This window comes from Seriola aureovittata, chromosome 9, assembly GCF_021018895.1.
Source record: "Seriola aureovittata isolate HTS-2021-v1 ecotype China chromosome 9, ASM2101889v1, whole genome shotgun sequence".
NCBI classification, from domain to species: Eukaryota; Metazoa; Chordata; class Actinopteri; order Carangiformes; family Carangidae; genus Seriola; species Seriola aureovittata.
Window position 1 is genome coordinate 3744978 of NC_079372.1, and position 23234 is coordinate 3768211.

At 42.5% G+C, this 23234-nt stretch overlaps 2 protein-coding genes across 6 annotated transcripts in view; one reads left to right on the forward strand and one right to left on the reverse strand.

Moving 5' to 3' along the window:
• Positions 1–210: 210 nt before the first annotated feature.
• noc2l (NOC2-like nucleolar associated transcriptional repressor) lies at positions 211–21095 on the forward strand. Its single transcript, XM_056385662.1, has 18 exons — positions 211–249; positions 656–796; positions 897–1086; positions 1229–1472; positions 2607–2697; positions 2786–2864; positions 3088–3198; positions 3305–3418; positions 3690–3878; positions 6175–6314; positions 7752–7863; positions 9727–9840; positions 11450–11551; positions 11884–12027; positions 14886–14999; positions 15134–15269; positions 17169–17267; positions 18448–21095. Exons 1-18 carry the CDS (start codon positions 230–232, stop codon positions 18570–18572), a joined length of 2265 nt encoding a protein of 754 aa, XP_056241637.1. The 5' UTR covers positions 211–229; the 3' UTR covers positions 18573–21095.
• samd11 (sterile alpha motif domain containing 11) overlaps positions 19786–23234 on the reverse strand; it is an 83354-nt gene continuing 79905 nt past the window's right edge. For 4 of the 5 annotated variants that reach the window (XM_056385659.1, XM_056385656.1, XM_056385660.1 and 1 more), the window contains 3 exons: positions 23040–23173; positions 21850–21960; positions 19786–21582 (listed from right to left, as the gene is read on the reverse strand). In XM_056385659.1, the coding sequence (XP_056241634.1) occupies positions 21298–21582; positions 21850–21960; positions 23040–23173 (530 nt within the window). In that variant the 3' untranslated portion in view covers positions 19786–21297. The remainder of the gene's footprint in view (positions 21583–21849; positions 21961–23039; positions 23174–23234) is intronic. The other variant, XM_056385658.1, reaches the window with a different exon arrangement.

Below are 23234 nucleotides of genomic sequence, written 5' to 3' on the forward strand. Positions count from 1 at the left end.
TCAATTTGATTCGATTACTTTATATGATGAATAAATTCAATGCCTTCACTTATTATCAAAGGCCGAAAGACAATACCTGCAGCGTTGGACCAAAACAACCATGATTATTTTATCACGTTTATAAACGCAAATAGCTTACGGGGCTCACTACCTGTGAACCATAAAACCAATTCCCCCGTTTTGCACCGAGGCATTGTGGGTATTGAAGTTGTCACGTTTTGGATCCAGCATGGCAGGGAAACAGAAAAGGTACGTGGATATTTCCTTTAAAATGTGCCGTTTATTGCGATTTTTTAAGGGCAAATTTGTTTTGATTTTATAAGTGTAAGTGTTGTCAATGCAGGGGGAGAATTACTGGTGTTTTCTAGACTCTGTTTAGTTAGATAACATAGTGTGCGACAGTCTTAGCTACCCATGCTGCTCTCGCTAGCGTAGTGATAGGGCTTCTTGTTAGCAGTTAGCTTACATCAGTCTTCGGTCTCTTGGTTGAAAATGTACTGTACATGAATATGAAACTTGGCTAGCTAAATGACGACTAAACTTTAAAACGTTACAATTGACAGTAGAAACTATGTAGACCGTGCATCATATGTAAGTTACCTCTCCACATGTTGGCCCACTTATTTCAGTGACTGAACATTTGTCTGTCGTGTAGGAAACTGGAAGAGCTCAGTGTGGATGAGTTCCTGCTGTCAGGTTTTGACTCTGACGGTGAATCTGAAGAAGAGACTCCCAAACAGAATGGAGTCAAGAAAAAGAACAAGAAGAAAGATTTGAACTCTGCAGCTCCCAACACGTAAGTCCCTTTTATAATGTATCACAATTGTGATGGTACTAACATCATCATGTCCCCTCAAACATCTCTTTTGTGTTTTTGTGGTTATTATTCTCTATAGTGACGATACGAAGAAAGGAAAGGCATCTGAACACAAGGAGCAGCTGTCCAGGTTAAAGAATAAAGATCCAGAGTTTTACAAGTTTCTGCAAGAGAACGACCATAAGCTCCTAAACTTTGAGGACACAGACAGCTCTGAGAATGAGGATGAGGATGAGAAAAAGTACCACAGATTGCCATCCACACTGGAGGTAGGCCTGCTGCTTGTGTGTGTGTGTGTGTGTGTGTGTGTGTGTGTGTGTGTGTGTGTGTGTGTGTGTGTGTGTGTGCGCGCGTGTGTTAAAGTTGATTATGGAAAGCAGACATCTTCATACTGGCATGTTTTACATGTAGGAGGCTAGCTCTGGTGAGGACGGTGAAGATGATGAGGATGGACAGAAAGGTTCAAAAATATCCAAGAAATCCGTGGAAACCATCAAAGTCACAGACAAAATGGTTGAAGACTGGAGAGCTGCTATGAAGCAGGAGCCCACACCTCGTCTCTTCAGAGAAGTCACCCAGGCCTTTAAGGCAGCTGTAGCTACAACAAAGGGTGAAGGAGGGGGACAGTGTCGCTACAAAGTGGCTGACAGCTCAGGTAGGACTCCATGTTTACCTGTAAGTGCTGATATGTGTAGTCAAGCTGTACCATTGTCATGGAAATATGATATTGTTATAATTATTGCTGAGTATTGCAGTTGAAAATCTAAATTGAATACTTGAACACAACTTGACAGTGTTTCGCAGTGTATTCATTCAATACTGTCAGCATCGCATCAAACAACATGCGGACAAAGTTGCTGTAAATGTTAACCATAATGGCTTTCATTTATGGTGTGGCTGCACAATATTGACATTTATACACATATCCAATAACCAGAATGACTGATATTACACATACAGTATTGTAGTCATTAGGGCTGCACAATTAATCGATATATAATCAAAATAGCTATAAGGCCAACTGCAATATCCAAATCACAGGAGCTTTTTTTTTTTGGTCACATCGTTGTGCATTGTTAATACCACAAGTGTTGTGGTGCTACAGAGTCACCCCGGCCTACAAATTATATTCTCCAGACGTTTGTTTGGTACAAAAATTAAATCATCATTTTTAAAATTTTATTCTAGTGAAAATAAAATGCATATCTACCATTCCAACTGTAAACACAATCGCAATATGTGCCAAAATAATCATAATATGATTTTATTTTATTTTTTTTTAATTTTTTTTGCATATCGTGCAGCCCTAATAGTCATATTGCTAAACCCTTATTTGGGTATGGTGAGATATTTCAAGTTGGGCTGGGTGCAGGATTTTTTCACCGCAGATACGACGACTTGTCACACAGGTGTGTCTCGTAACATTGATTGAACTGTGGTTCTGTTTCACTCAAGTGCTCCATTAAGCCGTGACAACAATAATTTTATTATTGACACGTTGTGCTTTTCCTACTGTGACATGTCAACATGTCTTCTGTAAGAACGGCTTATTGTTAGAAAGTTTTAGATACTAAAGCAGCTACAACACCTGACATTTTATTTTGTGTCTATTTGGAGTTCTTTTCTTCTACCTTATGATACCTTACTGGATTGATGGATTGTTTGATTTCTCACATTATCTTATAGCAAGCATTATAATATTGTATGCAATATTTTTGTATGATAGAACACAACAAGCTTCGCTCCTTGTAAATATGAATTAATAATCCTTTTTCTGTCTGGTCTGCAGTGTTCAACGCTTTGGTCCTGTTCTGCATCAGAGATGTTTACGTGGCCCTGCAGAGGATGCTCAACCTAAAGCCAGATAAAGACCAGAAAAAGTACGAAGTGGATGTTGTATCTCTGATCTGTTGACAGTAAATGTAGCGGTGGAAAGTTTGATCACTTCTCATTCTGTTTTGCTCTCAGGCTAGTGCTCCCGTCGTCTAGTCCAAAGTGGCAGAAGAATCAGATCGACATCAAGATGTATCTCAGTGGAGTAGTTCAGGTTTGTTTTGCTGTTCACTTCAGGTCTTTCCTCTGCGTCAGAGATGTTACATAGATGTGTTTTATTGGTTTTGAAAACAGAACAATTCATTTACAACAAAGAGTTGTACTGTATTTCTGCAGTGACATTTTTTCCTCTTCTTCATTTGCGTCCTGAAAACATCACTGTGTTGTTCCCTTGTTTTTTCTCCTAACACTTGTGTCGTCTCCCTCTTCACCTGTAGCTATTATCGTGTCTAACAGAGTCTACAGTCATCAGCGCTGTCCTGCGGCACGCCAACCAGCTCATACCTTATTACCTTTGTCTACCCAAACAGTGTCGGCACCTGGTTAAGGTAGGACACAAGTCACCATAGGAAGGCATGGAATGTGACGCTTTGGGATATACAATAGTCTTTTAATGTGGCTTTATTTTTCTTTCCCTTACATCTTTGTATATAGCAACTGCTGAAACAGTGGAGCACAGGGGAAGAAACGAGTCGCGTTCTCGCCTTCCTGGCCCTCAACAAAATCTGCCGACACAAGCAGGAAACATATCTTAACCCTATTCTCAAGGTGAGCTAAATGCAGAGTAACGCAGCAAGAGGCGGACATAGAAACCTGGATGTAAAATAGACTAGAACAGGGACCTTGCAGATAGTACTTGCCTTAAAAAATGACTGACACAAAAACAGAGTGTTAAACTTCTGTCTTTTAGAATTCCTCTTTATTTGGTGTTCATTACAAACACTTAAAACCACATCAAGCCTTTATAACCAGTGCCAAGTTGTGTTCACTTCTGTATTTTGAGCTCTTCTGCTCATGGTGTTTTTCTTTCTCTTCGCAGCAAATGTACATTTCCTACGTACAAAACTGTAAGTTCACATCTCCCAATGCGCTGCCCATGATCAACTTCATGCAGCGAACTCTAACGGAGATGTACTCCCTGGACACACAGGCCACTTATCAGCACGCCTTCATCTACATCCGACAGCTGGCCATCCACCTCAGAAACGCCATGACCATGAAGAAAAAGGTTGGTTTATAGATTTGAAATGCTCTCCTGGATGGAACCTGTACAAGTATAGGAAGACTGTTTTGCCATTTTATGATGAATGATATGATAGTGATTATTATTCTTTTATTGACACTGATTTAAACACATTACATTCAAATCTAATGTATTCACTTAGCTGCTACAGATAAAAAGAGCAAAAAGCTACTCTAACATACTAGATGTTAATGTTGACACACACCAGCATGATGATGTTTTTTTTTTTTTTTAGCAATGTCTTTATTGAGATTTCATTTTATTTTACAGCCATTAGCATTATGCAACATATTACAGAATATGCAACCGCCCCCACCCCCAAAAAACAAAACACATACTTGTTCTCTCTCTCATATATATATATATAATATATATATATATATATAATATACAGTACTGTGCAAAAGTTTTAGGCAGGTGTGAAAAAAATGCTGTAAACTAAGAATGCTTTCAAAAATATAAATAATAATTGTTTATTTTTATCAATTTACAAAACGCAAAGTGAGCGAACAAAAGTCAAATCAATATTTGGTGTTACTACCCTTTGCCTTCAAACCAGCATCAATTCTTATAGGTACACTTGCACAAAGTCAAGGATTTTGTAGGATTATAGTCAGGTGTATGATCAACCAATTATACCAAACAGGTGCTAATGATCATCAGTTTCACATGCAGGTTGAAACACAGTCATTAACTGAAACAGAAACAGCTGTGTAGGAGTAACTGGGCGAGGAACAGCCAAACACTGCTACCAAGGTGAGGTTGTGGAAGACAGTTTCATGGCACAGGTCATACACCATGGCAAGACTGAGCACAGCAACAAGACACAAGGTAGTTAGACTGTATCAGCAAGGTCTCTCATTTCAAAGCAGACTGGGGTTTCAAGATGTGCTGTTCAAGCTCTTTTGAAGAAGCACAAAGAAACGGGCAGCGTTGAAGATCGTAGACACAGTGGTCAGCCAAGGAAACTTAGTGCAGCAGATGAAAAACACATCAAACTTATTTCCCTTCGAAATCGGAAGATGTCCAGCAGCGCCATCAGCTCAGAACTGGCAGAAACCAGTGGGACCCAGGTACACCCATCTACTGTCCGGAGAAGTCTGGCCAGACGTGGTCTTCATGGAAGAGTTGCAGCCAAAAAGCCATACCTCGATATGGAAACAAGGCCAAGCGACTCAACTATGCATGAAAACATAGGAACTGGGGTGCAGAAAAATGGCAGCAGGTGCTCTGGACTGAGGAGTTAAAATTTGAAATATTTGGCTGTAGCAGAAGGCAGTTTGTTTGCCGAAGGGCTGCAGAGCGGTACAATAATGAGTGTCTGCAGGCAACAGTGAAGCATAGTTGAGGTTCTTTGCAAGTTTGGGGCAGCATTTCTGCAAATTCAGTTGGAGATTTGGTCAGGATTAATGGTGTCCTCAATGCTGAGAAATACAGGCAGATACTTATCCATCATGCAGTACCATCAGGGAGGCGTATGATTGGCCCCAAATTTATTCTGCAGCAGGACAACGACCCAAACATAAAACTTTTGCACAGTACTGTATATTTACTATTTTGCTATATAAAATCATTAAATGGTTTCCAAATTTCCTGCTAAGCATCCAGTTTGTTTTTCAAGGTATATGTTATTCTTTCCATGGGCACACACTGCGCCATGTTCTTCCAGTTGAGAGCTATCATGTGTTTTGCCTGCAGTTTACCAAAATCCACCGAAGTCAGATTAGTAGGATAAAGTCAAACACTACCATCTTGGAGTCTAGTGGAATTTTCAGACAAAATGATCTTGATTGTATTACTCACCTCCTCCCTCCAGAATTTCTTTATTTTGTCACACTCCCAAATACAATGTATGAATGTTCCTTGAACCTCATTACATTTAAAGCATATGTCAGGTATATTACTATTATGTTTATTCAGTTTGGCAGGGATTATGTAAATCTGCATCAAGCAATTATATTGAAGTAACTTTAAGTCAGTGTTGGCTGTTTGAATCTGAGCCTCCTTACAGGCTACAGTCCAGTTATTCCTTGAAATGCCCTCTTTCAAATCTGCCCTCCATGCATTAAGTGTTGATGTTGACCATTCATTTGAACCAGATGCGAGCCAGTTAGCATGATGATGTTGACTTTTTTGCTTGTCTGTTGTCCTCAAAGCACAGTACAATGCAAAAAATCAACACGAAGTTGAATGAACATTCAGAGTTGAGTTCTTCCGGTATATTTGGGCTCATTTTAAACCCTTGTAATAAGAGAAGACTCTGCTTGTGTGTGTTCTGTAGGAAACATATCAGTCGGTGTATAACTGGCAGTATATCCACTGTCTGTACCTGTGGTGTCGCGTCCTCAGCACCTTGCACCCCAGTGATGTTCTACAACCTCTCATCTATCCACTCTGCCAGGTCATAATCGGCACCATCAAGTGAGTATATAACATTTACATGTTTTCATTATTGATGAAGCTAATGACCCTTTTTTCTCACTAATCAATTAATAGTTTCTCTTATAAAATGTCAGAAAATTGTGTAAAATGTTCAAACTGCCTCAGTTCTAAACCCAAACATATTTGGTTTAATGTAAAGCAACAAATCATCACATTTGAAAAACTGGAGCAATCCAGTTTTTCAAAAAATATTTTTGCATTTTTGCTTAAATAATTACTTAAGCAATTTTGTCAGTCACGTAACTGATTAACCAGCCTGTTGTCTCAGCTCTTAAGAAATTATCAGCACTTGCCAAATTAAAAAATGAATCATTTTAGTCATAAGTTTTTTTTTTTCTTCCTTGCAACATTCCCCCAAACAAGACCAAAAGGATCTGCTGTGTTAGTGTCTGATAAACCTTAAACTCATGGATCTGTTAGCCAGATCAGCTGATCAGCTCATCACCCCACCAGTACAGGCACCAAATCAACACTTTTTTAAATGCAGGGCCTTTGGGTCTGAACCCCCACTTAGTATCAGCTGTAACTTTTACACATCAACATAATCTCACTGCAGCAAATGAACTGAGCAGAAGTGAGAACAAAGAGTCTCCTGCTGTGACAATACTGGTTGAGTGACAGAATGACTGCTGGCTGAAAGTGATAAATAAGCCAAGATTATGCACAGAAGACTGCAGTGGTGCTGAAAATTGTAGGGTGAGAGTGAATAATGAAATTGGACGGATATATCAGTACTGAGGAATAGTACATCATAAGTTCTATATTTGTTAGAAATTATTTTAAGTTTATTGTCTAACTGTGAAATATCCAGACTCTGGTATCTTTGTCATTGTGCTGTGGTAACTACATTGTCTGAGTTTGTATGCACCAGTGTTTCCCATTAATTACGTAGATTTATTTATTTATTTATATATACATATATATATATATATATAATATATATATATATATATATATATATATATATATATATATGTATATACTATATCAAATTGATAACTGGCGCTCTCTGTATTGTACTGTATAATCACTGACTCTGACCTGAGAGTCAGAGTGAGGGTTGTCATTTGTTTGATGCAATGTGAAGCAGTGGACATGAGCTACATATTGTTCAGTTATTTATTTGTCACCTGATGTACAGTACAAACAGAAACACTGATGCGCACACTTTGTTTTTAAACTGTAATATTGGACAATTCTTCACATAGCTGAATTTTTGGAGTGGTGGTGTCATCACTCAAAAGCCTAATGAGTCATTTGTTGATTATTTCTTACCTTCAGTAATCGCAGTGGCAAAGAAACTTGAAGCTGTCGTCTGGCATTGATTTTTACATGCATTATAACATAATATCAGGTCCTGTACATTTCACCAACAGCAGGTGGAGACATTGACCACTGTTTCCTCTGTCTGAACAGATTGGTGCCCACATCAAGATATTACCCCCTGAGGATGCACTGTTGCAGAGCCCTCACCCTGCTGTCGAGCAGCACCAACACATTTGTACCTGTGCTGCCTTTCCTCTTGGAGGTAAGGCTTCACGTAGTCTCCAGGAACCACCATGTCTGTCCGACAGGATCACAGCAGCTTGAGACGAGCTGAGGGGATGGTCAGGTTTCCAGCAGTCTGCTGTGTAGTTTTTCATACACCAGTACACTATACATGCCTGAAGAGCTCAAATACTTTGAAATTATGCAGAGTAAGCAGCAGTCAGTTGTTGTCTTTGTCACAAATGGAAACAATGTAAAGGTAGATGTGATGAAATGTTCCGTCGGTGGTTTGCTGTGGAAAAACATCAGTGGCGTATGAGATGCATTTTGGTCTCAACGGCCACAACTGAAGGAGCTCAGGAGGAAACACATCGAAGGGTAGAACTCTCTTTCTCTCTCAGTGAGTGTGTGTGTGAGAGAGAGAGACACACCTTTGTTATCAGACTGATCGCAGGTCACCAACTGACAACATTTCTCTGGGTCAGGTGTTAAGCACGTGACCATGTGGTGTTTGTGTGCGAATGCGTGTCAGTGCGAATGCGTGGTGTGCTGGGCGATGTTGTGGTTTGCCGGAGGATAACAGTGTGCTAGCGACAGCGACTAGCTTGGCCCGCTGGGAGTGGTCAGTGTGTGTGCGCGTGAAGCAGTTTGACCAACCCGATAAAGACACAGTTGTGGTTTACACGCTGGTCCTAACACGCTGTGCAGACCACATCCTCTCTGCCTATGGCCCACTCCCCACCTCTTTTTCGCTGCTCACACACTCGGAGCCCCCAACCCCCAACAGCAAGCCGTATTTATTTGTGACGCACGATATTTCCTGTGTTTTTTCTCCTTTACTGTTCCTCTTGTTAAAGGCAGGCTGAGGTACGTTGCTACTGTTTTAATTAGAGCAGCAGAAGCAGCCCCTTCCTCCTGTGTGTGTCTGCCTGTGTGTGTTCTCGCATCTCCGAGGGGGGTGTATGATTTGGAGCTTCCTGCTTCAGTGTGTGTGTGTGTGTGTGTGTGTGTGTGTGAGCGCGTGCGAGCGCGTGCATGTGCATGCATCAGGGTTGGCCCATGCCTTCCCACTTCCCCCTGGCTCCCCCGCAGACCGCCACCACATCCTATGTTTGTACAGACAGCACTGGCCAGGAGCGTTGCTCTGCTTCGCACACTGAGCACATTAACGACCACACAAGCACACACATACACGCACACACTAACACACAGAAATACACTGAGATACGTGGTGTCAGAAATAGCTTGATATACAAATACAAGACAGAAATTCACTTGTGCACTGTGGGCAGATGTGAAAGCTAAAGCTTGTAGACAAAAAGCCCACACGCTGGCTAGAATGTACTTTCAGAGACTAAGATAGAAATGTGTAATTTCTCTAACACCGCTGCATGTAGAACGAACAGCGCAGAATGATTATTGTCTAATGCCATTATAGCTGAATACATATATACTTAAGTTGTGCTTGAACTTATGAAAGTGTGGTGTCTCCTGGAAATGAGAAGGAAGAGATTTATTAGATGTATGAAAAGGCAAACCCTACATGTACGGGAGTTATGAAAAAATACTTTGTTTCATAGCTTATTAGTTACCAACAGGTTTTGACCTTTGTCAGCCATCAGCCTCACCTTTCCAGTACATTCCTTCAGTATCAGGTTTGTCTTGGACAATGAGGAGTGTGAAAACATACAAACCAAAAGAATACACAATCACTAATAATGAAGAACAATAAAAATAAAATAAAAAAGTAAATAAAGGTTATCAGGTAAAATCTTGCCCATGTTTTGTATTTGATTTAGGTTATTATTCCGTTCTCTGAATATGATATGCATTGTACCAATAAATCCTATCATTTTAGTTGGGTCCAAATTAATTCTGGCTGGTTTCTGCTTTTCCTTTCTAGATCTTCCATCAAGTGGACTTCAACAAGAAACCAGGCCGAATGAGCAAGAAACCCATCAACTTTGCAGTCATCCTGAAGCTTAGCAAAGTCAACCTGATGGAGAAAGCCTACAAGGTATGTGTTACTGTTGTGGATCCACCACTAGATAGTGTAGGAGAGATTTTTCTTTCTAATAGGGAAAGAGTATCCGCTGTGTGCTGCTGCTTGTATCTGTGCTTCGGGTCTTTGTTGCACCAAGAAGGAGCAGCAGCTGATCAGATGAGTGTTTCAGGTCTTAGTTAATGTTATTTCCATGTTGCTCCCCGACACTGTGTGTGTTAGCCTTCATGTGAGCATGAGGGGATTGAGGGCAGCGCTGAAAGCCCCTTGTCAGGGCTCTAAAACTGGCCCGGAGTCCCGACGCTCACCACTGGAGCCAAGAGGATTGCAGCACGGCCTTCTGGGATTATCCTCCTCACTCCGCTCACTAGGGCTGTTTTCACTCCTGTCACCTGGGCAGCTGCCACGAACCCCTGCCTCGTAGACTCACAACAGACATAACTCAACAAACACTGATCTGATTGATGGGAAACGCTTATTGAAAGGTTTTCATTTTCACAAAGAGAGGCAACTAAGCTTCTTGTACTGCAGATGATGTGTTCACATGAGTTGCATTTTGAAATTACATGTAAATCAATCTATGTCATACATTGTTTAACTGTTTAAAGAGCCATAGTACATACTATAGATAATACAACCTGATGCAAGTATGATTCAACTTTTAAGGGCCATCCTTAACTGACAGGCACCATTTTAAAAGGTAACTACTTGTAGCAGGAAGCTCTCAGGTTTTTCCATATGAATGTAGAGTTTGTTGACAGTTAATACAACATGGATGACTAAAGGCTAAGCAATAGTCACAATTCAAAGTGCCATTACCGTGTTAGTATCACTTGTGGCCACTAATAAGCAAAGGTTTTACAGGCTGGCTTTAAGCTGCTGAAGGTAAATATTTGAATCTGTGCTGCTTCTCTTTGTGTAGCATGTTGACTTGTAGTGTTTACAAGTAGTGTACGTGTAGTTTCCTATTGAATGGCTCGCCGCGTAAACTGAATCCTCTCTGTTTATAAGCCAGAGGTGACAGACTGCTAGGCTAAGGTTAGACTGACAATCAGACTGAATTGGCATTTCATTTCTCCTCAGTCATTCAGTCTGACACCATGCTAGCTGATTTCCATTTGGAAGAGAGAGTTATTTTATTTTGCTCTGTGCAGTCAGCAGCGAGTTGCGTATCCAACGCCTTTTGATGTGGACGCTGCATTTGCAAGAAGCGCTTAACTATTTTGGTTGATTTTAAGAGGTGTTAATTCAGTTCATGGACGTAAAGAGACTTGTACAGCTGTGTCAATCGTCACCATTTTTCTGATGCAATTTTTCATGACTGTAGTTATGTAGGAAAATGACATCCCATTGTTAATTCTGCCTAAAAAACTCTGGATTGCTTCTCTATCTGCTGGCAACAGTCATCGGTGAGCGTCACTCCACAGATCTATTTGAATTGCTGCACAAGTCAGAGATGCGGGCAGAGATTCAGACGTCCACCGACAGGCTCAGCCAAGCTGTCATCACAGTACCTTTTGTAACAAGTCATGTTTCACTGAATGTAGTTGCACACCAAAGACGACAATGATGACGTGACGTTTTACACGTGTTTGAAGTGTGAATATTGTTTGTGAATCTTCAGGAGGGACTGATCGACCAGCTGTATGACCTGATACTGGAATACTTCCATACTCAGGCCTTCACCATTGGCTTCCCAGAGCTCGCCCTCCCCACCATCATTCAGGTAACACAACCTTTGAACTGATGCTGGAATGGACTTGAGTGACCTGGGTCTGTGAAATGAAGCAACTTTATCTCCTCATATCCACAAAATCTTACAGGACACACTCAGGTGTTACAAACTCATAAAGAAGTAGTGACATTCCCAGAGTTTAAATTCTTCTCTGAATAGATGATTCAGGATCTGGTTCACGTCTTGCCAGGCAGAATCTGCTCCCCTCAGGGGAAACAACCACAAACCCTCCTCTGCTGTCCCTGAATACACCGTATGGGCGGACTGGATGATCCTTTACACTGGTTCCTTCTTTCTCATACTCCCCCTCCATGTCCCTGCAGCTGAAAGCGTTCCTGAAGGAATGCAAAGTGGCCAATTACTGCAAGCCGGTGCGCCAGCTGCTGGAGAAGGTACAGGAGAACAGCAGCCACATCACAGGACGGAGACAGAAGGCCGCCTTCGGAGTGGCCGATGCCACCGCTGTGGTGAGAGAGTGTGTGTGTGCGTGTTTGACAGAGAGTGAGAGGTGGAGGGAGGGAGGGAGGGGTTGTCTGTGTTGTCCTGAATTTACAGGCTGCCTTTCCAGAGTTCTTATTTGACCTCTTCCTCGTCAGTTTGGCTCTTCTGTTTCCTAATATTAGTTTTTGTAAACTTTCAAATGGCTTTTGACCAATTGAATTGTAAGTTGTATTCAGGTCCATCAAAACACACACAGGTGATTTAAAACAAGATGTAATAATAGTAGTAATGGTGTTAAAATGTAGAAGTTGTTGGAGTTATAAATAGATAGCTGACGTCACATAACATCACCTGTTCTTTAAACAGAAAAGTAACACAAAAACTTGATTATGGAAGTCAGTTTTGTATCGTTGGCTAGAGATTTGATATCTGGTTTGCTATAATTACAGTTTTTCCAATAACAGGTACCAGTATCAGAAATGCCTCTGAGACTGTCTAAAATATGGTATCCGGTATCGGCGAGTACACAAGTCTGTGCACTGATCGGATACCATGTAATCTTTTGATAAACTTTATAGTTTCACACTTGGATAAACTGGCAGTTTTCTTGGAAATCAGTTCTTCTTCGCTGCTCCAAAATAGTAGCTTACACAGGAAGTTGTGCTGTGCGGCCACCGTCAACTACTGTTTTAGAGCAACGAAGAAGAATCGACTTCCTGTAAATAGTAACGTTAGCCGTAAGCAAAATGTCAGCATTACGGCTATATATGGAGTGTCCCACCCGTAAAAAACTTGAATAATTAGTGATTAAATTAAAAATTAATTACAACTCTGAAAAGTACTAGTTACCATGAACTATACTTTAGGATTTTGCATTTAGTTTCTTGTATGATTATCGGTTTTATTGCTTTTCCTACTCAGTTTAGTCCTACAGGTCAAAAAAGTTTAAATGTTTTTACTATTTAATTGAATACAGAACCCTGGTTTGAACCATTTCATTTGAAATAAATTCAGTTACTTTGAGTAAAAGAGTCACTTAAAATTTAATCTAAAAAGTATTGATTTACTCAGGTGCAGGTGAGACCTCAAATTGACAGTAAATGTAACATAAATATATTCAGTGCCAACGGAAGCACAAGACTATCAACAAAATTGAAATAGGAAATTAATTAGTCTGGGATGTCTATCCATTAATCCCTCTTACTAATACATAAATCAGACCTAATGAGGAGTCGGTGGTTGTCACTTTGCCAGCTCTTGGTGAGATGGTGCCAGCTGCTGTGGTGGGTTTGTTGGGTGTTCACAGTAAATGACGATGCTCAACAATTAGACAACTCTATCCACTTGACTTGGAAATTGCTAATAGTTGGTTCAAGTTTGAGTCAATGTTTTCTGTTAAATGTAACAGTTGTTTCCACAGCAACAGCAGGATTCTTTAAGTTTTAATCATCTAGATTACTCATGTCTGTTTCAGCTGTAACGTGTAGGTGGTGTCTTATGTGAATGTTCTCAAGAAGCATCTAAAGAGAGTAGAGTTCCAGTTGCAGGACAATGATAATGAAAAACTTTGCTTTGGTTGACTATAAACTTTTCTTGTGGGCTCTGGTCCAGATAAAGTAGAGGCTGCAGGCCATGACAGTCCTGACCGACATGCAGCAACTGATAATGGAGGACACTTCCCTGTGTAAACTCTCAGCCTGGTTGAGAATGGCTGTGTGGTTATTGCAAGCTCTTATGGGCTTTTGAACCAGAGGCGCCTCTGCCTTAATGAGTAGCCATTAGTGTGTGTCTGTGTGTCTGTGCTCTCATGTTATGCTACCTGTCCACACACACATTTTCATGTGGCTTTGCTGCCACTGAGAGTCTTGACGTGTTCTGCTGATTAATATTAAAGAGCGTTTAAGGATGAAATTAAAGAGCATGGTCTTTGTGTAATTTAGCTGATGAGAAAATGTGTGTGTACACATGCGGAACTGTGTGAGTGTGTGTGTTAACAAAATACAACAGACAGACAGCACGGCACTGCGGCAGCGCCAGCCCCTGTCGCCACGGCTCTCTGCTCAGCGGAGGCTGTCGCCATGGCATCCACTCCCTGGCATCGTGGCAGCAGTAGAGGTGTCACCGCAGGCGAAGGAGAGGGGACAGCCCTGCTGCTGCTGTGGAAAAGGCCACGGCCCCCCTCTGGCCACCAGCCCCCCCACTGACATGTCACCCAAACTGAGAGCTCACCTAATTAATGATGCCCTGCCTCCATCCAGGTCGCACTGGGGTCTCTTGTCGTTCTCTCCTGTGGAAATATTTTGTTTTGTTTGTCTCAGTCTTGGCTGAGTTCAGAAGTAGCTTTTCCATTTTCATTTTCTTATTCAGTCTTTTTTGGGGGTGTACATGTCACCCATCTTAACAGCGACGCAGCAAACTGCTAAATGTGTTAAGCTAACGGGAGCAGGAGGCCGTGGTCTGTTCACTCTATTGGATTTGTTGGTCAGATAATGTGATTGGGCCTAATCAATATCATCCACAAATACCTTCAGGGGAAGGCTGGAGAAGATCCGCTGGTCTCCGCTTTCAAGCATCTTCAATCTGTCTGTTTTCTATCTATCTTCTGACTCTCATCACTGTCTTGTCTGTCCATCTCTTTCTCCTGGTCAATGGATGTGAAGTTGTGGTAGAAAGCCACTTATAGTAAGATAATCTAGAGCCTGAATGAACCTGCTAAAAGGCCTCTCTCAACAGATATTTAAAAAACAAACTACGGCCTTGGACATTTATGTTCATCCACAAGCTTAGGCATCGATCTGGTTCTACCTTTTTAATACCATATACCACCCACACCTTTTTATATACATTCTTCGGCAAAGATTTTGATCACCATGTTCTCTGTCAGGCGGCCTGGGAGAAGCGGGTCCAGGAGGAGGGGACTCCTCTCAGTAGGTACTACAGTCAGTGGAAGAAACTGAGGGAGAAGGAGATCCAGCTGGAGATCTCTGGCAAAGAAAGGGTAAATATCCAACAAGACTTGCTCCTTCACTTAAATCACAAAAAACTCATGCTCTGTTGGGAAAAATTATTTTAAGATCATCAGTGTCATCAGGACAGGCTTGTGTTTTGACCCTGTTGACTGTTTTATTAAAGATGGAGGATCTGGACCTCCCTGAGATCAAACGGAAGAAGATTCAAGAGAAGAAAGTGGAGGACAAGAAGGAGTTCAAGGATCTGTTTGAGTCTGACAGTGAATCAGATGATGATGATGGAGGGTTCAAAATCAAAGGTGAGTCACTTCTCATGTGTACTTTTCTCTCACACACAATACTGCTCTGCAAACGAGGCGGTTGTTTTTTTACTTGTGGAACACTAGGTTACAATGTGCTGCCAGTCTTGGCCTCTAGGGGGCTGTGTTTCGTTACAGCCTGGCCTTCTACTGAAAGCAAAGTTAAGAGGTGATGACAGTTTCTGAGTCTGATTTCTCTACTGTTGTCCCTGTTTCTGGGACAGTCCCCATCTTAAAGATTTGGCTACATGAAACAGATGACTTAGGCTCTGAGTTATTAAAACATCCACGGTGGCCATTTTTGAGGAATGGAAAATTAAATCCCAAATCAAACTCAACAGAAAATCTCTTTGCTAATCAGATAGTTTGTTCTTTCTGGGGTAAGAGGAGCCGTCGGCTCGTTCATCCTTTAAACCCTGTGTGTCTTGTCCTCTCGGGGTCGTCCACAGGTCACAGGCAGCTGCACCCTCGCCTTTACAGCTTTACACTCGGACACACTCCAAGCTAAAAAAGCCCTTCGCAAGGTCACAGAGGAAAAGAGTAGGCGGCGGGGGGATTTTTTTTTTTGTTTGATGCATCTGGACTTCATTGTAGGGAGAGTCCCCACAAACGGATGGGCAGCTGCCGGCAAGCGGCAGGCCTCCGCCTCTCACTCTCTGCCCCCCCACCCCCACCCCCCCCTCGTTCATCTTTCCTCCACCCCTCCCACCCCTCGCGCACACACACGAACTGAAACCCCCGACAGGAAGTACAGGCTTGGATCCCAGCGGGGGTTCCTAATTCAAACCAGCTCAGTGGAACAGCCAGAGGTGGCCGCTCCCACTCCTCTCTCTCTCTCTCTCCCTCTCTACCTCTTTCATTCTACTCCTCTCGCTCTCTCTTTTTGGCTCTGAGGGCCTCAACCAGCTGCCCCCGCATGTCCTCACAACACGTGCACACACATACACATCTCGATGATAGCACACAAATGTACACCCACCACCTTGTCGTCCAGTCTTGAAGAGCCAAAAGCTTTCGGGCAGCTCACCAAAGCTCTTTGTGGTTTCACACACTCCCGGAAAGAGGGGGAGTGTGAGAGTAGGGGGCTGATGATTTAGATTGATGTGTGTGTGTGTGTTTTCTGTGGTGGGGGTGTCGGTGTGTGGGGGTAATAAGTCTTCCAGGTCATTTCGGGGCAACCTCTAAGGTACTACTGAAGTCTGCTTAGCACCATGTGAGCAACAGAGAGTGGGAGGGAGTGAAAGTGTGTTTGTCATCTTTACATTCAGATAGGAAGGGAAATGGCTGATGCTTTAATAGATGTTATTTATCTGTGTGTGTGTGTGTGTGTGTGTGTGCGTGTGTGTGTGTGTGTGCGCGTGCGCCCGTGCTCGCAGCAGCTCTGTTTTGCCTCTCTCTCCTCCACGCCCCCAGCCTCTCATCACACCTCAACTTCAAAGCCTGTGGACCCCAGTTGTCCCTTTGGCTAGACAACACACACAGACACACACACACTGTACTCTGAAGATAGCACAACACAGTTTCAGACAAACTCCCAACTTCTCTGTGGCACACACAAACACACACACACCAACATTCCCATCATCATCGTAGCTGTGGAACCTGCCTGCTATCTCCATTTGCTATATTTAGGCCGTGAGCATAAGATGTCTGAAATTGCAGGTAGTAAACTGTCATGGGTGTTTGTGCAGCAGCAGCGGCGGCGTCTGTAATCGACTCTCAGTTCCATCTCAGGAGGAAATAGACTCTTCCAGCTGCCTCTGATACCTGGCCCACATATAGATGTCTCCAAAGTCCTCAGACGTCAGCGATGCACCAACGCAAACTTAAAAATGTCTGAAGAAAGTAATGGTAGACAAAATTCAATGCAGTGTAATGTTTTTCGCTGTCTCTCCTCAGGTAAAAAGGGCACCCGTGGGTCAGATGATGATGAGGATGATGAGGACCTTGACGACCTGTCTGACATGAGCGATGATGAGGGAATGGAAGAAGACTCAGGTTAGTGCAACATCAGTGTCCAAGAAGCATTCTGATAGCACTAACAAATCATTAGTTTGTTGCGTAACTATTCATTAGTTGTGTATTTCTTCATGATGATTGATCGATTAGTCAGTTGAGAAAAAAGTCATCAGTAACTATTTTAATAATTCATGAATTTTAGTGATTTCTTTCATGCAAAAGCAATCATCTGATTTCAGTCTATCCAATTGAAGATTAGTTGATTTTCTTCGTTTTATTTTTTTGCATACTGAATGATTTGAACTTAATATAATTAGTTATTTTCTGATATTCTAAAGACTAATCAATTAATCAACAATAGTATTGAAAGATTCATCAATCATGAAAATAATCATTAGTTGCAGACCTAAATTTTTAAATCGAAATGAGTAAGTCACACCCTCAAAGTAATAACCGCTGCACAGAAATTCCTACCTTCTAATTTCTTAATCCAGTCCCTTGAATTAGGAAGTAATGCACAAATGAACGGAACAGGAACCATCTGCTATTATGTAAAATACTTTTAAGGGATGTCTGATGTAACAAAGTTGTAGTTTACCAGCCAAGACACTAAATAAAACTATAAATCCGAGCAGCACTGTTATTAAAAGGTTAAATAAATGTGAACACTTAACTAAAACATTTAGTTGATCAAAAAATAATCAGCAACTGTTAATAATGGATGAACTGTTATAATATTCCCTAGTTTCACAGAATTTACTGCTGTTCTTTGTCTGAATATTATGAATCACTTAATTGCTGAGGGCGAGGGGCCATTAAGTACTGACCCAAACTTTTGCATAAGCCACAATTAGTATGAAATAACCGCAAACAGGAAATTCACATTGGAAGAAACAAACAGGCTCACTTTTTATTTACTTCTTTTCACCTCAAAGAAAGCAACAAATATGTATTTTATTTAATTGCCCAAACTTTTTCATACAACTGAATAATAAAACAGCTGCTAGCCTGCTGCTAACTCTCTAGGTGTCCCTACCTGACTGGAGTAGCAACAACAGTTTGTAACTTGTAACTTAATACTGCTACAATAACCCTGTTCAATCACATAGTGTAGTTATGTGTATGAGTATGGGAATTACTAACTCGTGCACAGAATGTAACTCTGGTAACTGCTGGACTCCATCAGCTGAATAACAAGTGTTTCCTGTCTGTATTCCAGATGATGATGAAGGGGATGAAAAGGCATCCAAGGCTCCTCAGCCGCTGTCCTCCTCTGCTCTGATAAAGCTGGCCGAGGGAGACGAGGATCTGGTGGAGGACCTGGAGCTGTCTGACGATGACTGAGGGATCATGGGTTCACGCGCTCGAGCTCACCTGAGACACTTTTTATGCTCCTCCGATATATTTGGATTATTTTGTTATATTCTTTGCTTTTGAATTTTGTATTACTTCACTTGTACAGTACAAATGTGTTAATGGTATAATTTTATGAAGCATTGAAATTGAAAAGAAAAAAAAAAGTCTTTGTTTTTTCTTCCCCCTAAGATGCTAATTAATTGAAGCGTGCATGTGCATGTTGATGCAGGACTGCACCTGAAAAAAGTCATTTGTGTCCTCCGTACATGTGCACACCTGTAGGCACCCTCAGGCTTTGTGAGGACAGGCTATTTGGAGAGAGCTGTGAGCCTTGCTGAGCCGGGCCGAGCCAGGCTGGGCCGGCCAAGAGGAGGGGTACAGAGAGGCGGGTGTTGAGCCCCGAGGCAGCAGTGCTGTGCCAGGCTGGCAGGGTGGCGTCTGATGCTGTGCCAAGACTCTCTGCCCAGGTGGTAGAGCAGCAACACAGGCTGGTCTGTTTCTGTGCCAACTCCTCATAACCCCCCCACCCCCCTCCCGGACCACTGTCTTTTCTGTCTGTGTATTCACATGCTCAGACACAGCTTTCCTACTCTAACTTCTCCCCTTTTCTTTCTCAGCTTTACTGCAGCTTTCACCACTAAAGTAAAGGTGATACTGGGCTTTGTTGGGTGAACGATTATCGCATGCATTCACTGGTGTACAATACAGGGCAGAGTTGTTGTTTGACATGGACTTTAACACCACAAATGAGGATTTGATTTGTGTCGCCACATTTCCTCTGTAGTCATTTTCAGTGAATACAGAACCCTCTGGTGCAGAGGCCCAGCCTGAAGCGAGGGGAAGTCCCAGCAAAGTCTGTAGAGTGTTCTGCTTCGGTGTAAACTCTTTGAAGCAGGAAGGTAAGTGTGAAGTGGCGGGGAGTGGGGGTGTATTCCTGGTTCTGGTGCTGGTCCTGTGTGTGGGTGTATGAGGCGGGTCAGGTTTATCCCCACAGGCAGGGAGGCCTTAGCCTGCGGCTGAACCTCACACTCTGACAGCTGGTGTTGACCTGAACTGTGCCCCCCATGGGTCACCTCCCCTTTACACACGCGAGGAGACCACATACTCCCTCCTGCAAGTTTTTACTGAACAACCACAAACACCTTAGTAGGAAAAGGCACATATACATCGTCTGAAACAAATGACAAATGAGAGAAGTGAGGAATTTCTTTAGGATTTATTTCACCTGTATGGTGAATAGAAAAATAGGATGAAGACAAAACTTTTGAAGGGAAATCTAGAGACCATTTTAATTCATTGCTTGCGTTGTTTAAAAAAAAAAAATCCATAACAAATTCAAAACATTTGCATTAAGAGCTTTTGTGCCTTACTTTTCCCTGCAACCAAGAGAAAACCAAGTAAAAGTATCTTTGGAATCCATCTGAAGGGCTAATTATAATACATATCATAATCTGCTTTATCTACTACATCAAAAGTCCTATAAATATTTTTTTCCTCATATTTATATGCTGAAGTAGCATTCGAGATTGGAGCGTCTTTTAATATTACACTTTCAAAAAAAAAAATGGCAGAACAAAAATTATGAACAGAAGTACCACCAAAGTTCAGCAAGTCACATTTTTCAGTAAAGAAAACCTTATTCGTGCAACTACATTTAACAAAAAGTAAAAGTACCACGTATGTAACCTTCAGGATATTTTCATCTTAAGCATGATTCTGTACAATTTTGCATGTTTTTCCTACCTCCCACAGTAGTCAACACAAGCGTACAAAGACGTAAGCCGTACACACCATAGAGGCTTCTCCATTTCACCAACATTTTTAAGCCTTTGTATGTCAGGAAATGACAGATCTACCTGTGTCACCCTAAACACAGTCTGTCATGTGAGGCACTAGCCTAGCATTCCCCTGTTGGACCAGTCTTTCTCTGAGACTATTAATGCAAAAAGAAGCGGACACATTGTGAAACGTGTTTCCAATTCCACACATCCGGTCATCTTTGGTATTGGGACAGTGGAATGCATAGTTGCAGTGATAAGAGGGAGATGGTCAGATCTGGTGCTGCTCAACATATGCTTCAACTCCAGCCTCCAAAAAAATAGCTCCACGCTGCTGTTTGGCTTCGGAAAACAAGCGAGCAGAAGGAGGGGAGGGAGAGAAAAGAGGGGAGAGGCGTCTCTTTTTAATTCCTGGATTCTGCAGGGCTTGTGGTGAGAGCAGTCAGAGATGGAGACTAGAGAAAGAGAGTGAGCGAGCAGAGCTTCCTCCAGCTCAGGAAGGAAGGAAGAGTTTCCGCTAGCGTCTGACTGTCTGACTCGCAAGAATGTCGCATTTGTGGCAGGGCTTCGCTCCTTTTTTTTCTTTTTTTTTTTTTGGCAAGCTCTCTGTGACCAGCTGTCTCCTTTTCCTCCTTTTTCTTTTTCTCTGTTCCTCTGTCGCTTCACGTGTCTCCCTTCCAACACAGTTTCTTTGGATTCTGCTCAGCTACAGCCACTGCAGAGGAACTTAGACTCTTGATTGGTTTGCCGGATGTGGTCCATATCATCCAGTTGTCTTTTATTCCAGTCCAATGTTTTCCCATAAATTTTAGCATAAAGGTCCCAAGGTGGGGGGGGTCTGTTAAATAGAGCCTAGGAGTCAATCTCTCTGGTTCAGGTTACCCCCCCCCCCCCCCCCCCTCCTCTCTCTCCTGCTCCCCCATGCCTCTCAGCTCCTACGAAGGAGTTTTGGCCTCGTATCTTCCCACCACCGTGGAGCCATTACCGTTTTCCTGCTTGGGGGAGGAGCATCCTGGGGTAGGCCCGCTATAGGGAGAGGAGCTGCTGCTGGTGGAGGTGGGTCTGTGGGGCAGGGACAGAGAGAGGGGCAGGGGGGTGTCAGATGGCGTGGCAAGGGGGTCCCGATCCCGTTCTGGGGGGCGCAGAGCGGCAGAAGGCGGAAATGGGAACGCCAAGGGAAATCCAGTCATGTAGAAAAGCCTGCCAACACGGCGCGCCACCTGAGGAGACGAGAGGAGACACGTGACTGTCGGTACATTCTGTTGAGTATTGTGTAATGGACTAATGTTGTATGTACTGTAAGAGAGAGAGAGAGCGCAGAAGAAGAGAGGCTGCAATCTGGGGGGCAGGCTAATTTAAGGGAATCAGCTATGCTACACTTCGTTTGTTGTGGGCCTACGGACAGAAACACGCATTCCAACACACAGCTCACTAGCAAGTTCACTGGATCGCACACAAACACACACGCAGGTCTGTAGTGTGTGTACCTGTGAGCGGATCTTGAGCGCGGGCCCCAGCTTTAGTCCCATGGTGCTGAGCAGGTGCTCCTCAGTGAGCAGCGGTAATGTCTCTCCATCAATGGCCTGCTCCCGAAACACCTGGCGAAGACACAGCTGCTTCAGCCTCAGCCCCAACACACACACACAAAACACACTCACGACACACAAACTTACACACTCACTCACACAACCTACAAAACAGTGGCTGTATTCCAAAATGTTACATACCTATATTGTCTCTTTAAGGATTGGGTCAGATTTTTTCAATTTAATACCAATTCACATTGATGCATATGGAAGGAGTTATTGGCTACTAATCATTTCTCCTGTTCACAGTGGCCCTAAAAAAATCTGTTCCTGGTGTGACTCCAATTTTGGAGATGAGGGACAAATCCCGTCATGTTGCTCCATAAAAAAACGTTTTCTAAATTCCATCCGAAGCTATTAACAATTTATTCTGTACTAAGAGGCCTGTATTTTGATTTGACTCCTGAACACTGGAAATCATTCTTGCGTAGAACATGATTTTTGCTGCGTCCCCACTACTACGTTTTCATTTTTTAAATGCATTTAAAACGTAGTGGTGTGGATGTCTCCCATTGCCCACAAGCTAGGAGTCAAGCTAGGAAGGAATCTCTTCACACCATGGCCAGAATGATAACAGCAACTAATAACTCTTTAAACATACATGTCAACATGTGAGTATTGTTTTAAAATATTGTGCCATGTCCTATTTTGTTCAAGATTTAAAAAAATAAAAATAAATTAAAAAAAGGGTGAGACTGGTCCACTTTTCTCAAATGCTGGATGTTTCATTTTGGAACAATATCTCTATACACACACGTACATATTGCATTCACACAAGCTACAGGTGTACACCGCTACATGTACTGCTAACTCACCCTCATTCACACAAAGCCCACAAATATGGCAATTGTGAACATGACCATTCATGCATCCACACACATTCACAATAAACTTGAAATAACTGTTTGTGCGCCACAGGTTTAGTGTTTCTACCCTAAACATAATCAAATGCCTTAGAAAATGCTACAGTAGCGCAGCAGTATGAATTATATCTTTGTCACTATTCTTCCTCTATTGTTAGTAGTCAGCCTGCCCCTGGCCTCCTTCCCCTCCTCCCTCTCTCTCTCTCCTCCCCCTCCCTGTGTCCTCACCTGTGTGTATTCAGCACATCCGGCCAGGCTGCTTATGAAGCCACACACGTCCTCCACACTCCACTTGCTGATGTCCTCCACAGGATTTGCTGTGGCCGAGTCCTCCCCATCCATGAAAAGACCTCCCACAGAGCCTGAAAGAGCAGCAGTGGGTGAAAATGATGTGTCAATGTAAACACTGGGTACAAAGCTGCT

Coding starts and splice junctions, on each gene's coding strand:
- noc2l (XM_056385662.1), top strand. CDS start 230: ATGGCAGGGAAACAGAAAAG. Junction 3,199..3,304: donor AGTGTCGGCACCTGGTTAAG/GTAGGACACAAG, acceptor CTTTGTATATAG/CAACTGCTGAAACAGTGGAG. Junction 6,315..7,751: donor GTCATAATCGGCACCATCAA/GTGAGTATATAA, acceptor CTGTCTGAACAG/ATTGGTGCCCACATCAAGAT.